General features: G+C 44.6%; 2 protein-coding genes across 2 annotated transcripts in view; both read left to right on the top strand.

Annotated features, from left to right (window-relative positions):
• The window catches only part of LOC311216457 (antigen WC1.1-like), a gene marked incomplete at both ends in the record, with an annotated part of 568360 nt that overhangs the window by 31456 nt on the left and 521782 nt on the right, over positions 1 to 15122 (top strand). The gene's annotated exons all lie outside the window — the stretch shown is intronic.
• LOC311216648 (olfactory receptor 14A16-like) lies at positions 13193 to 14125 on the top strand (the record flags this gene model as incomplete). Its single annotated transcript, XM_084298176.1, has 1 exon — positions 13193 to 14125. The coding sequence occupies one exon, from the start codon at positions 13193 to 13195 to the stop codon at positions 14123 to 14125; it is 933 nt and encodes a 310-aa protein (XP_084154302.1).

Below are 15122 nucleotides of genomic sequence, written 5' to 3'. Positions count from 1 at the left end.
CACCTGGATTGCTATGTCACCTAAGTGTGGGTATGTGTACTCTGCCTTGCTTTTCTCCTTACACAGTGTGGTGGTTGTACTCGGGTGGTAGCCGAGCTCCACCACAACTGCTCTCTCACTCCCCCTCCTCAAAGAGGAACACAGAGAAAATATAATCAAAAGGGCTCAAAGGTTGAGATAAGGACAGGGAGAATGCGCAGTAATTATTGTGACTGGCAAATTTGTATTTTGTATTTTGTATATTGTAACTGGGGTTATGGTCAGTCTATAGCGCTTCTCCACCGCTCCTTCTCAATCCCTCTTGTCCCCTGTGCTGTGGGGTCCCTCCCACAGGATGCAGGCCTTGCTGAACTGACCTGGCGTGGGCTTCCCACAGGCAGCAGCTCTTCCAGAACTGCTCCCACATGGCTTCATACCATGGGGTCCGTCCCTCAGGAGCAGACTGCTCCAGCACAGGTCCCCCACGGGCAGCAGCTCCTACCAGGTCACCTGCTCCTGCGTGGGCTCCTCCACGGGCTGCAGCGTGGAACCCTGCTCCACCGTGGTACTCCATGGGCTGCAGGGGGACAGCCTGCTTCACCATGGGCCTCACCACAGGCCGCAGGGGACTTCTGCTCCATGCCTGGAGCACCTCTCCCCCTCCTTCTTCACTGACCTTGGCACCTGCAAGGCTCTTCCTCTCTCCTCACTCTCCCAGCTGCTGTGTGGCGCAGTGTTGTGTCTTTTTTTTTCTTAAATCTGCTCTCACAGAGGCGCAAAACAACATCACTTACTGGCTCAGCTCTGGCCAGCAGTGGGGCCCTTGCCAAACATGGGGCAGCTTCTAGATCCTTCTCACAGAAGCCACGCCTGTGGCCCCCTAACACCAAAACCTTGCCACGTAAACCCATGACACAGCAAGAGGCTCAGACTTTAAATTCCTGGAACTACTCAAGAAATGAGAGTATCAGTAGCTTTCTCACACCAAGACAATTCGAACAAATGTTGAGGTTTGAAAGCCTGTTGCTCTAAGGATTGAAGCCTATTTTTAACATTTTAGATGTTGTTTGGCATTCATAGAGCAGTGTTCAATGGTAGGCCTCACAGCTGTTTTCCTCTGGATTTCCGATAATCCAACAAATTTCTCCTTCCGTTGATAGCAGTCTCACCCTAGTATACAACAGTCTTGTAGTAGCAAGTCCTGGTCCCTGCCAAATAATTATCAGTACAGGAAAGATCTGAGAAACGTTCTAAATGGATACTGTCAGTATATGTTTGCAATGATTTTAAAAAATCTGAACAGAAACACTGAAGATCATACCCATGCAGGGAATGTGATTAGACCCTGTTTCAAGCATCTTAGCACTGAGACAAAACATCAAGGAAAAGAAAAAAAAAAAGAAAAAAAAAAACAACCTTTCAGATTTGTTTTTGAGAGTCTGAATAACACATTATCTCTTCTCATTTTATTGCTTATTAGACAGTATTGCCATTCACAAATTTTGCTCCAACAATGAGAAAGTCAAATGGCAAAAAGGTTGGAAAATAGTCCTGGAAAACACCAGTTTAATCAGGGATAGTTCGCCACTCTTGAGCCTGAAAAATGCCACGTCTCCAAATCCAGTCTTTTTTTTAAACTCTGTTCCTTATCCCCAAAGAATTATGAACTAGTGACAAAGGCAGTCCTAAAGGTCTGAACACCAGTGCATTTGAAAGCCTGAGACATGAGCACTACAGTCTGCCTGGGCAGACCTATTCTCCCATGTGGAGCCTATGGTTCAGTTAACAGGACTCCAACCATCTGCAAGAAAGTACACGAGAACATCAAGCCCTTAATTATTCTCCACTACCGCAGTATATTTATATTCTGAAATCAAACTTAGAACTTCATTTTCTGCTGACATTTAAGTGTGGAAATTAATCACTTGGGATTGTAATTCTACATATGATGCTAGGGGAAATTATAATAACATCCAAAGTACCACATCTTTAGTCTGCATTTTGCTTTAGACATGTTAGATAATGCTTAATGAAGCATTTTACATCCTATTAAAGCTTTACAGCACACACTCTTCGTACTAAAATATTCTTAGAGTGAGTGCCTAAGTGCTGCTTAAAATCAGATACACTTCTAAAATAGAAAACATAATATATAATTTTCTTGTATGATAGAGTTCATGCAACTCTTTTGCATAATTGATGCAGTATTCATGGCAATAACTGCTGGTGGTAAAATATAGTAGGTGGAGATCAAGTAGCATGTGTGCATTGTAACATTATAGGTTCCAGAATTTTGATATATGACTCAAATAAATACAATAAACAAAATATTTATTTATTATAATGCACCTGAATGCTATTTCCATTAATGAATGATAATGTACTATAGAGCTTTCTAATAGTCTAAAATAAAAACATTATTCAAGACACATAGGCTGAAGCATTCTGGAAGTCCTTAGACACAGAGGAGTACCATTTGTCAACAAATAAGTCTTTTCATAAACATTAACAACAGTATTTCAAAACAAGTGGGTATTGATCACTGAAAAATGGGACAGATAGAAAATCGGAATCAACTTTTAAGCACACAATCAAATCTTGCTAATGCTAGTAGGGCAACATAACTCACCCAGGTAAATATTCAGGCAACTATAAAAACAAAAACAGAGAAGGCAGGAAGAAAGCCGTAGAGAAGTCATAAAGATTGCACAAGATTCCATGGCATTAAAAACTTTTTTTTTTTTTTTTTGCCATAATTTTAATTTCTATATTAATATTTACGATGAGAAAAAAAAAAAGAAAAAAAAAAGAAAAAAAAAAAGCATTGAGTCATCTGATCCAAACAGTCCATTCCAGAAATATCTTCAGCAACTGTGATTTGATCAAATGTGAACTAACTAATGGAAGTGTTGAAAGCCCCATCCTTAACACTAGATAAACTTGCTGACGAATTCCAAGTGCTTGATCCAAACACTAATTTTGTTGGAGAACAGTTCCAACCTTAGAACAGTTTTTCTACCTCCGTTCTTGTCAAAAGATGCATTGAAACTTTCCAAACACTTCAGCTATAGGTATATATAGGTATACCCACCTAGTATGTTTCAGACTAAATTACTGATATTTTAAGATACTAAAACAAGGTTCTTACAGTATGGTGATAACCATACATGTAATTGTGACCATATGTGTCTATTCTACTGGGAGAAATAAACTGTAAAAGTTTACCACTATCTTTGCCACAGCTGTAATAATAAATGGTAGAAATCATCATCTAAGCATCACAAAGTTCTCTTGATAAAGTGCTCTGGCCATACCGATAGAATTTGCTGCCCATGTTTAAAATGAACATATTATGAAATGGTTCCAATAAGATCAAGTAGTTTCATGTCTTTTTTAGGCATCCCTTACAGCAAATACTGCCATTTCTTATGATAAAGCAGCCAGTGCTGCTTAACCAGCTCATTTTTAACCAAATCCAAAGATGTTATTTAAGTTTTATTTTATCCCCAGTCAAGTAGAACATTCTCCAACCCTGACTCTCAAGGTAGCTTTCAATTTGCATATTTGCCTCAGGGCTTGAAGTGCAATTTAGCCAGAGGCAAAGAGCTGGCACAAGGCTATGTAACACATAAGGCCTATATTGAAGTGATAAACTGCGATAGCCTTCTCCTGTTTTAGTTCATAGAAGTATTTCCACCTTTATCAAGGACGTGACCCCGTATAGTGCATCCAAATCCTGGAAGTTGAATCTGCCCATACATAGTTATATCTAGTTATAGAATTAAGCCTTCAAAAGTAGAGCTCAGAAGGGAGCTCTAAAACACTTCAATAATAAACAGACTCATTAGAATAAACAGGCTTCTCAGCCATATTACCTTTTATTGATGTGGGAATGAACATCTCTTGAGCCATAAGGGGATAATCATGGAGGCGACTACCTTAGAAGCACCACCACAGTACCACAGTCAAACTGTTGATTCATCCGGTCTCATATCCTGCCTCCAGTGGAAGTCAGTGCCAACTGCAGCAGAGGAAGGCAAAAACAACCAGACAGCTTAATGAAGATCCTATTGAGGTTTCATCTCAAAAAAAAAAAAAAAAAAAAAAAAAAAAAATTGTAACTGGGCTCTAATGAAGACAGAGTGAAGGTGTTTTCAAGTTTAATTTCTCTGTCAAAACTGTTTTCTAGTGCAGAACATTTGTATGAGTCTTTGACCAGTCAGTCTCCAGAAGCCATTTCATTGTATCTCCCCTTTGTATGCTTGCATTACTGTTCTTCATTCCGTGTCTTCATCTGTGGTTACACTGCCCTCAAATTCAAGCAAAAATGCAATGAAGGACTTCTATGCAAAGTTCAGGAATCAGAGCTTCAGGCTGATGGAAGTGATTCAACTGGCTGCCTCTCATTAAATGCTCAGAGAAAGAGCTGTTATGCTTCTTTAAATAAGCTGTTCTTGCAAGAGTATAACAAAATAATAATAATAATAATAATAATAATAATAATAATAATAATAATAATAATAAATGCTCCAGTCATTAGCATTTTCTTTCCAAAAAGGAAAGCAGATCAACTTATGTCAAGGCACAGTCAATCATCATAATAATAGTACCAGCTTGAGTAGATCAGAACTGAAGGATAAAAATATATTTTGTTTTGTTAAATGATTTGGTAAGGGATAGGTTTGTTTTGTTTGTTTGTTTCATAAATATACATGAGAACAGGAGGAAGAGGAAAAGGAAAAAAATATATATCCTCATTAAGAAATATTGGGCTAATGTTTAGAAAAGAGGAGGAGGAGGGAGGATGGTATTTCAGTTCCCAGTTCAGATGAGGCTCTGGTGTGCACAAGAAATGTTAAAATAGATGAAGCCTCATGAGCCTGATTGAAGCTGGCATGTAAACAGCTACAACGCTCATAAGCTGCACATAGCTCGTCCTGTCAATAGGTCACTTTCTAGGCCTGCTTACATTACTTGAAGTACATCCTACTTCATCTAAATGTTTCCTAGGCTCTCATACCCAAAGTAGGCTGTGAAAATGTTCCTTTCTTTCATCTATCTAAGCTGGCTAAGTAAAAGCAAAGAGACACCTCTATTCCAACCATGTCCCATTGCAAGGCCTACAACAAAATCCATCTGTGAGAGAATTAAAGATCCTGCCCACTTCCATGTGACCGTCCTACCAGGAGACAGGAGCCCAAGGCTGTACTCAAGCATCAACCACATGTAAAGCATTCCTCACAAGCACTTCAATTTGAACAAGGGAAGAAAGCATGCTTCAGTCCTCCAGCTCAAGCTGAGCCACCATGCCAGTAACGTCAGGCACATGGAGGCTCCACAGAGAGCTGCAAAGGGAAGCTCTGTTCCAGCTTAATAATATAGCAGGATTGTCCTGGAAAATAGACAGGCTGAGTGGCTCCCTGGGAGTGAGTGGGGATTAGGTGTTTATAATTAAACATAAGTAAATTTAGGGAGGTTGAAACCCACCCTAGAGGCTGTACATGCTCCTTCAAGTCTTGAAGAGCCTTCCAGGTAGAGAAACAGACAGCATCTCCCCTGTGAGAAAGACAATTTCAGAGAATTTTGCCTAACCCCCTTTAGAATCTGAAAACACTTATCACTGTGCCCTACCAATTCCGTGTAAGCCCAATACAATGTCCCACCTGCAAGGTAAAAGCAGAGCCCAGACAAGCACCAGCAGACCCATGAGCCAGCAATGGCAACACACTGCTGCTGCTTTGGGGCTGCTAGCAGATGAAAACCCTGGGAAAATTGCTCAGAATTTTATTTTTTGGCACTTCCCTCCATGGAAAAGAAAAAACAAGGAGGGTTTTGGCAGGGAGTGAGCTATTCCACACTTGTGCTTAGGTGGGAGATTAGAAACAAGCCCAGGTGTTTGCACCAAACCCAACACACACACACATCCCAGAGCAACAGGGACCACACTATCACGGCCCAGCTCTGCACACCCATGCATTTCCTGACAGGACACATTGGGTGACACACACGCTGGTGATTCCAGGACCAGGGGGACTCCTCAAAGATATTCCAGCTTGGCTCAGGGCATGTGCTAACCCTGCTCTGAGCTGGAAAGCTCCCCAAAGTGCTCAGTGCAGTATTTCCAGCCTGTGGAGTTCAAGTAATAGTCAAACAAGCTTTGAGAATGTGCCCCAACACCGACCTGCACAGCCATGGAACTCCTGCTGCCACCTGAAAGCCTGAGACACAGCTGACCTCAGCAGAGCATCCTCTCCCATCTCCTCTTTGAGTCCTGTGACCTGCCCACATCCATGTCACCTCACCTGCCTCCTCCAAGACCAAGGGATTGCTGCAGGACCTTTCATGCCCTGCTCAGCTTCATGAGGCCAAACTGCTTCAGTTAGGTGACTAGACCACAGGATTGCAGGATTTGGGGCTTAGGTGTTCAGGTTAGGGTTTAGGGATTAGATCTTGCCTTCCAGGGTTAGTGGTTGGGCAGAGTATTAGAGGGAGGCCTGTGTTTACTGCGTTGGCTTCTAGTCTGTGTCTAGTGTAGAGACTATGTTATGTTATGTTGGCATTTTCTTCAGGGCTCTGTTGAGGAATCATGTTAAGGCTGGAATTCAGTGCTAGGGATGAAAGGCTGAGGAATAGGGTGGGAATTGAGCTAAGGGTGTACAGTAAGGCCTTATGGATTTGGGACTTGGCTAACCCACGCCAGGTGAGATTTGGGGTTGAGTAAGAGTAGTGGATTCCTTGCAGAGAGAGGGATAGCATTTAGATGTAGGGGTAGGGCTTACAGTTACTGCTTAGAAATATTGCCAGGGCTTGACCTGGATGTTTTCCTAGTAAGTGTTGCAGCAGCACAGCCTTGCCTGAACCCCTCTCACCTCTTCCAGATCTTTCCTTTCTGTTAGCCAAGTCCCCCTTCTCTCCCCCAAATTTCCCACCTTTATTCACCCAGATTTCCCCTGGCCTCCCCAAAGGAGTCACCCTTTTGGGGGCAGCTTCCTGAAAGCCTTTGTGATCTCAGAGGCTCTGCCTCCCTGCTGTTGTCCAGACAGGTGCTGGGACAGAAGTGACCTCACAGCCAGCATCCACAAGGGTCACAAGGAGGTGTTGTGCTCAGGAAGCCTCTTTCTAGCCCCCCCAGGAGTACCAGATGCATGCCCTTCACAGTCCCTCGGGTACTCTGCCTGCCAACCAGCTCATGCTTCAGAAGGTCTTCTACATTTCCAGGCTCACGTTTCCTCATGCAGCCTTTAGCAACTCCATTGCATCCTAAAGGAAATGCCCACCCATGTGTGGAAAAGTGATTCAAGAACTTTATATATACTTTGGGAAAACATATATTTTAGGCAAATTCTGCAGAGAAGGAGTTGATGTGACAGTTATGATGGCTAGGATTGCTTTATTCAGATGGTATTTAATATCTTCATCGATGATCTGGACGAGGGCACTGAGTGCACCCTCAGTAAGTTTGCAGATGACACCAAGTTAGGTGCGTGTGTCGATCTGCTTGAGGGTAGGAAAGCTCTGCAGGAAGATCTGGATAGGCTGCACCGATGGGCTGAGGTCAACTGTGTTATAAATGGCTCAGGATTCAAATTAGGATTAAATAAAAAAATAGGATTTATTGAAAGAATATAAAGGAATAGAGGTAAGCAAACAACGCTGGGTGCACCGGGAGTTTCCGCTCCACCAGGACACACACCAGTTACATCAAGCAGCTGATTTTTATGCTCCTAGACTAATACATATTCATTACTACTTTTAAAAAAATAGATTATTAAAATTAGCTTCCGGGGTGCAGTCCCTCCTACTGGAGCATGCGCAGTCTCCTCTGGGGTCTCTTCTGGGGATCTCTAGGGGTCTTTCATGCTGAAGGCTCGTAGTCTTCCTCTCCCCCTTTGTACTTACTGGGCACCATACCAAGTTTATAGAACATCCTCTTCAAGTCTTGTCTCCCAGCCGTCCTTCAGCTTCTTTCTCCTTCCTCTTTATCTCTCGGCCCCCCCTAACCAGATACCAAAGATCCACATAGTATCCCATAACAGTCACTAGTTGTTATCAGTTGTTCTGAAACTCCCAGACACACGAGTAATTAAAACATTCTTCCCCAGCCATTCACAGACACATCTATAGCAGTGTTAGAAATAGAAGTCCGGAATAACAAAAGCAAACAGGTTCATAAATTTAAGAAGTGATAAATTGACTAGAATGAGGGGGAGACTGGGACACACTGCATCTGTGGTTCAAGAATTAAATTGCCAGTGCAGGGCCCAGAGGCAGACAGGATTCAAACAGAATTGTTCTTTATGGACACGAATTGTTAAAACATTCCTCACAATCCCTTATCTTATTTTTAACATCATCAATTCGTGTCACTTCTGTTGTTAATAACTGGATTTCATCAGTCCGTTCTTGGAGGGTCCAATTCTGAAGCATCATAATTGACATATCCCCTTCCTTTTTTAATGAAGTTATTACCAATGTACAATTTATCACCCGGTGTATTAATAATGTAAGACAAGGTATCATACAAGGTACAAATAATAACGTAATTACACCACATGACCTGCTGGCAGGACAGTGAGAAGCTGAATTTGGCTTGGTCCTTGGCTTGGTGTAAGCACTGCTCTGTAACAATTAAAAACAATTAAAACATCAGCATATTATTAACATTCTTCTCATCCTAAACCAGAACATAGCATTCTATCAGCTACTAGGAAGAAACACCCTTTTTATCAATCTTTAAACAGCAATTACTAAAGCTAATTTTTCCACAGACTTCTCCTTCTTGTGCTAGTAAATAATCCAAAGCTAGGCAATTTTGATACAAAGCAGTTCTCATCTTTATAACTCATTTAGATCAGTTCTCATCATTTATAACTATTTCTATTACAGCTAATAACCTAATTATTCTATTAAGTATATATACTGGGGTCCTATAGTCCCAGGATCTGTCTTCTGCCCACGTAGCTGGATTATAATAGGCAAACGCCTTCAGTCAAGGAGTTAGGCCTGCTTTCAGGGTCAATTCAGGCTTGTGTTACCGTTCGGCCTGTCAGGGTGATCCAGCTCCTGGAAAATGAATCACAATTTTATTTATGTTTAAAAAAGAGGTTTTTTTATGTTATTTTCTCGGGACAACCTGATCTTAGTGTGGGAGAAGTCCGGTCGAGGCTCTCTCACTCGGCAGTCAATACCCATAGGGGTTGCCTCCCTCGGTAGACCATACACACCGCAGTGGAGGGTCCTGCCCTGGTCTTGCCTTCTCCCTTTTCTCCCTTTAGGCTTGTCCCCTTTATTTGGCATCCTTAATTCATGCAGAGCCTTGTTGCCAGAATATTAGTTCTTCCTTAGCTTGAGTTTCAGTTTCCCAGGAGCGGACTCAACCCTCCAAGTTTCAGTAGTTACTGGTCCTTTTATTCTGGATGCGTGGGTCCCTTTCTGCGGTTCTCACAGCTGTTTCAGTAGTCAGTAAAACAAGGTGCAGTCCCTCACATTGGGGGTTCAGTGATTCTTCCCTCCCATGGCTGCTTGTTGAAACACTTTCTTTTTTATCTTCTGACAAGTTAAGCAATGTATTTTATGTAATTTGCTTTGCCGTAGCAGGATTCATCTGATAGCCGTGGCTACATTCACATTTGTAGCCACCTTTCAGGTTGATACAGATTTGACTACAGATACCAGGGTTTTGGCATTCATCACTATCTCCACAGTTTCCCAGCTGGACAGTCACATTCATTTATGTTGCATTCCTTCAGGGGCTCATCACCCCAGTCCTTGCAGTCTCTCTGCTGGTTACACACTTTATTGATATCTATGCATTCTCCACTTCTGCACTTGAATTTGCCAGGTCCAGAGCACTGAATAACATTGTTACAGTTTGCTTCATCAGTGCTATCCAGACAGTCTCTCACACCACTGCACTGCCTACTCCTATGGACACGGTTCCCATCTTCACATCTGAACTAGTCTGGTCCACAGGTCCAAGAAGGGCAGTTAATTTCATCACTTCCATCCTTGCAATAAGGATCTCTGTCACATCACCACTTCTTGTAGATACATTCACCTGAGCTGCACTGCACCTCACTCACAGAACTCTTCACCGGAGGTGCAGGCTGGGGTCCACACTGCTCCAAAGATTCATCCGAGTGGTTGGAGCAGTCACCTTGACCATTGCAGACAAAGCTTTTGGAAATACATTGTCCACTGCTGCATGTGAACTCTGCTGCACTACAAGTCACATTGCCACAATTCTCTTCATCTTCTCCACTGTCACAGTCTTTTTCACCATCCCATTTCCATGACACTGTTCTCATATGACACAGCCCAGCACTCTCATCAGACCCATTTTCACAGTCTGGATCCCCATCACACTGCCATCTGTTTGGCACACACCGACCACTGTTGCACACAAAGTCAGATTCAGCACACGTCTTCTTCACACAAGCACTCTCATCACTGCCATCTGAGCAGTCTTCACATTTTGCTCTAGCACCGTTGGCAGCAGTGCACAGGCAGGCGAAGGCGAGCAGCAGGCAGAGCGCCCCGCACCATCACCTGTGTCACTTATACTACTCCTATTACCCGTGCTGTTAGTGTCAGTGGCATTCTCCTGGTACCGTTTCTGTCTTTGTCGCCCCTTACTCTCCCCCTTTTCTTTTTGCCACTGACCATTCACCACAAATGGATGAGACACATGATTACTAGTTAGGAAAGAGAGTGTTAACATCTGCTATACGGCTGCAGGCAGTGCCAGCTGCAACCTTAAATGCGGTTTGTGAAAATCATTAGTAATGTGGTTCGTCATTAGTAATAGTTATAACACCGATCTGAGGACGAATAGTCTTTTTTCATTGCAAGATAAACCTCTTATGAAAAGAATGCTAGAGTGAAGCAGCACAGCTCAGCACAGCTGCCACTGCCTCCATGGTTATGTCAGACAGGCTGCAGGGTCCTGATGTCCGCCCCTCTGCTCTGTGCCGACTCGCCACACGGTGAGGGTCGGCTGCCGGTGTCCACTGATGCCTCTGGTCTCCCGTAGCAACTCGATCTCTCGGCGCCGCTCTGGGCTCCTGGCCTGTTGGGGTCTCAGCCTGTTCGGATCCTGGATGGGACCTTGAGCACTTCTGGTCTAGTGGGAGGTGACTCTGCCAATTTCACGGGAACTGGAACTAGAGCTTAAGGTCTTTTCTAACCAAAATGACTCTATGAGCTTGCTGGGTTGTGGAGTCTGTGTAGACAGAGGGATTTCATTTGCAGTGAAAAAGATTAGTTCTCTGGAATATCAACAGGTGCTTGAAAGAAATGCAATAAAATTTGTGGGTGTCCTAACTAATAAAAGGACAAGAAAAGATGATTCCCATAACAAACACGTATTTTGATTTAAGAGAAAAGGTAGCACTGGAAATAGGTGTCTCTCGCTAGCTGACAGCAGGAAGAACAGTGATTGCATTGGTTTGATTCCAAGTTGATTCCCCTGGAGGCCCAGGGGCTTGTCAAGAGCTCCCAGTGCTGTCCACAGTAGAGGCAGTGAATGGTCACTGTGTAACATAGCCAGGGCAGTTTCCAAATGTGAGGCATGGGAGAGAGCAGAGACCCCTTCTAGCCTCTGGACAGCAAACAAAGAAGGAGGTACCTTGGTTGGCTCAGTTGTAACCTTTCCATCAGCAGGGAGAAGGAAGATCCATCCCTGTCCTTGCAGGAGTGTCCTGCCTAAAAACAGGGCATAGAAAGGTGATCCTTGGACATCATCCATTTTCTTAATAAGGAAGGATGGAGCTGGAAATGAGATTCCTTCAGCAGCTGAAGGAAGGAACATCAGTAATTACTTCAGTGTGTTTCAAAGGTGGTTCCCCTGGAGGCCCAGGGACATCTCAAAAGACATAAGAGAGGGGAGAGACAGAGAGGTGTTGGGCTGGAGCTGTGCTGCTGAGCTGGGCTGGGCTCCTGGGCCCAAGGGGAGCTCCTGGCAAGCGGGCAGCACTGCAGAGAGATAGCTCTGCCCAGGAGCAGCTCCTCTGCACAGCGCAGCAGGGCTGGGGGCACTGCCTGCAGGGGACAAGGGCAACTGAGAGAAGGGAGGGAGATGTTAAAGGCAGTGTGGAGGGGGGATGCTGAGAGCTCACTGCAGGAGAAATCTTCAGAGCCCTGAACAGGGTAAGTCTCTCTCTGCAGGGCAATGCAGCTGTTGTTCCTGGTGCCATCTTCAGATTTGATGGCAGATCCAACAGCCTATGGGATCTTTCAGGAGAACTCTCAGAGTTTCTTTGGATAACAGAAGAATGTCAAGCTCCAGAGCAGGGATTACCTACCAAAGCTGTCAGAGGGACAGGACTTGAGGGTTCCTTCTCTTGGGGCTGGCTTCAGGCTGTGCAAGCAGGGTGCAGGCAGGGGTGCCCAGGGCTGTGGTGCAGATCAGGGTCCCTGCTGTGCCTCAGCAGCTGTGTGCTGGGGCAGGGCCTCTGCTGCCTGAGAGGCTCAGCACTCAGCCTACCTGATAAGCTACCCACGACACTGCGGGGAGAAGCTGTGGCTGGAAGGACCAAAAAGCCAGGGCAGAGCAGGGTCCTGCTGCCGGCAGGGGGCTGCTACATGGGCCAGGCTCCTCATATCTCCCCAGCACCCCCAGGGCATTTCTGGGGGAGATTCTTGAAAGGGAAGAACAACACCTGCCGTAACTGAAGGGATGGCACTCTCTGAGGTCTCATTTTTTAATTTCCTGCTTTGGATGACAGTCAGGGAGATGATAATGGTGTTGTTAAGATTGTAGAAGGGACCTAAACTCATAGAGCATTACAGTTAAAAGAGATGTGTAGGTCTTTGAGGAACCTCACAACTTCACTCCGCACCCTTTAGCCTACAGACAGCACCAGCACAACCTTCATTGTTTCTTGTGGGATTGGTGGATGTCCTTCTCAGCACTTGTAAATAGGGAGATACCTCTGGCCATTGGATGCCTGAGATGCACCCCTGGTGTTCTTTACCAGCAGCACTGATTACTGCTGAGATTACAGAGGATCTTCATGGTCTCTGTGGCATCTTTAGGCAGACAGATGCAGAAATCCAGGCAGGAGCAAGTCTTCTTCAGATGAAGATGCAGTGAGGATACAGCCTTGTTAAGGATATTTTCTTTGAAATAAGGTTTGTTTTTGCTCAGAAAAGTCTCTCTAACATGTCACTGTCTATTACTCCATGGACAGGCAACCATGCCCTGAGGCAGCAAATGTCCAACAGCACCTCCCCAACAGAGTTCCTTCTCCTGGCATTCGCAGACACACGCGAGCTGCAGCTCCTGCACTTCGCGCTCTTCCTGGGCATCTACCTGGCTGCCCTCCTGGGCAATGGCCTCATCCTCACTGCTGTAGCCTGTGACCACCGCCTCCACACCCCCATGTACTTCTTCCTCCTCAACCTCGCCCTCCTCGACCTGGGCTGCATCTCCACCACTGTTCCCAAAGCCATGGACAATTCCCTGTGGGATACCAGGGCCATTTCCTCCTATGGATGTGCTGCTCAGATTTTATTCTTTGTCTTTTTCATTTCAGCAGAGTTTTCTCTTCTCACCATCATGGCTTATGACCGCTATGTTGCCATCTGCAAACCCCTGCACTACGGGACCATAATGGACAGCAGAACTTGTGTCAACATGGCAGAAGCTGCCTGGGGCATTACTTTTCTCTATGCTGTGCTGCACACTGCCAATACCTTTTCCCTTCCCCTCTGCCAAGGTAATGCCCTGGACCAGTTCTTCTGTGAAATTCCCCAGATCCTCAAGCTGTCTTGCTCTGATGCCTACCTCAGAGAAGTTGGGCTTCTTGTGGTTAGTGCCTGCTTAGCATTTGGATGTTTTCTTTATGTTGTGCTGTCCTATGTGCAGATCTTCAGGGCCGTGCTGAGGATGCCCTCACAGCAGGGACGGCACAAAGCCTTTTCCACATGCCTCCCTCACCTGGCCGTGGTCTCCCTGTTCATCAGCACTGGATTATTTGACTATCTGAAGCCCCCCTCTGTATCCTTCTCCTCCCTGAATCTTTTGCTGGCAGTTTTGTATTCAGTGGTGCCTCCAGCAGTGAACCCCCTCATCTACAGCATGAGGAACAAGGAGCTCAAGGATGCAGTGTGCAAATTGGTAACTGGATATTTTCAGAACCAATAAACTGCCATTCTTCCTCTGCATATCATTTATAATGTAGCTCATTACAAGCCTAGAAGTTGGAAATTTGTGTGTGGTTGTGTTGCATTATCTTATCTTTGATTTATATGTGATGGTGTTGCACACAAAGGTATCATTGTTCATCCCCTTCCATTTCAGTATCTACCTGTCTGTGTGACTCTGAGACATGGAATAAATGAGAAGCCAAGCTCTGTGTATTTAAATAAAAGAAAGAACCCTGCTGTGATTTGCTTGCCTGAGATTCTTCCTCAGAGACCTGTGGTGGAGCTGCAGGGCCACTTGGATGTGTGCAAAGGTGGAGGGAAAGAGTCCTGGCACAGCAGCACTGCCAGGGAGTCCCAGGATTTATTTTATTTTATTTTATTTTATTTTATTTTATTTTATTTTATTTTATTTTATTTTATTTTATTTTATTTTATTTTGTTTTGTTTTGTTTTGTTTTGTTTTATTTCATTTTTATTTATTTTATTACTTTATTTTATTTTTTTTCCCAAGCTTCCCTCTTTCACCTCCCACATTCTTCTTCAGAGCCCTTGTGTTACTGTGAGGACTGATTCTTCTTGTTGCTCAGGAGAGGCAGGAGAGCATGGAACATACAGAACATGAGTCTGTCCAACGTGGAGGCAACCAGGTGCTAAAGCATTCAAGGTGCTAAATCAGCGCAAGGAGAGCTCTGCAACTCCAGGAAACATGGCAGGCATAGGGAAAACAATCTCCTGGATTTATTGTTATTCCTCTGGTTGAATTTCATGTACTGAATACAGTGAAAAACAGCTCCCAACATTGGAAATGAGTTGGACTTGATGCTTCTTGTGGGTCCTGTCCAGCTCAGACTATTCCATAAGTCTCTGACTCTGAAGAAGGGCAGCTATCTGTGCGCAGCCCCCATGGCCAAGGAACCACTTGTGTGGGAGGCACTCAGTGGCAGTGCCCCCCACCAGCTGGCTCTGCCTTCCCAGCCTGACCAGCATGGCCCTGC

Source organism: Netta rufina (genome assembly GCF_964035555.1).
Source record: "Netta rufina genome assembly, chromosome: 18".
NCBI classification, from domain to species: domain Eukaryota; kingdom Metazoa; phylum Chordata; class Aves; order Anseriformes; family Anatidae; genus Netta; species Netta rufina.
Note: the sequence above shows the minus strand (reverse complement) of the source record. Positions and strands in the feature narration are given on the sequence as shown.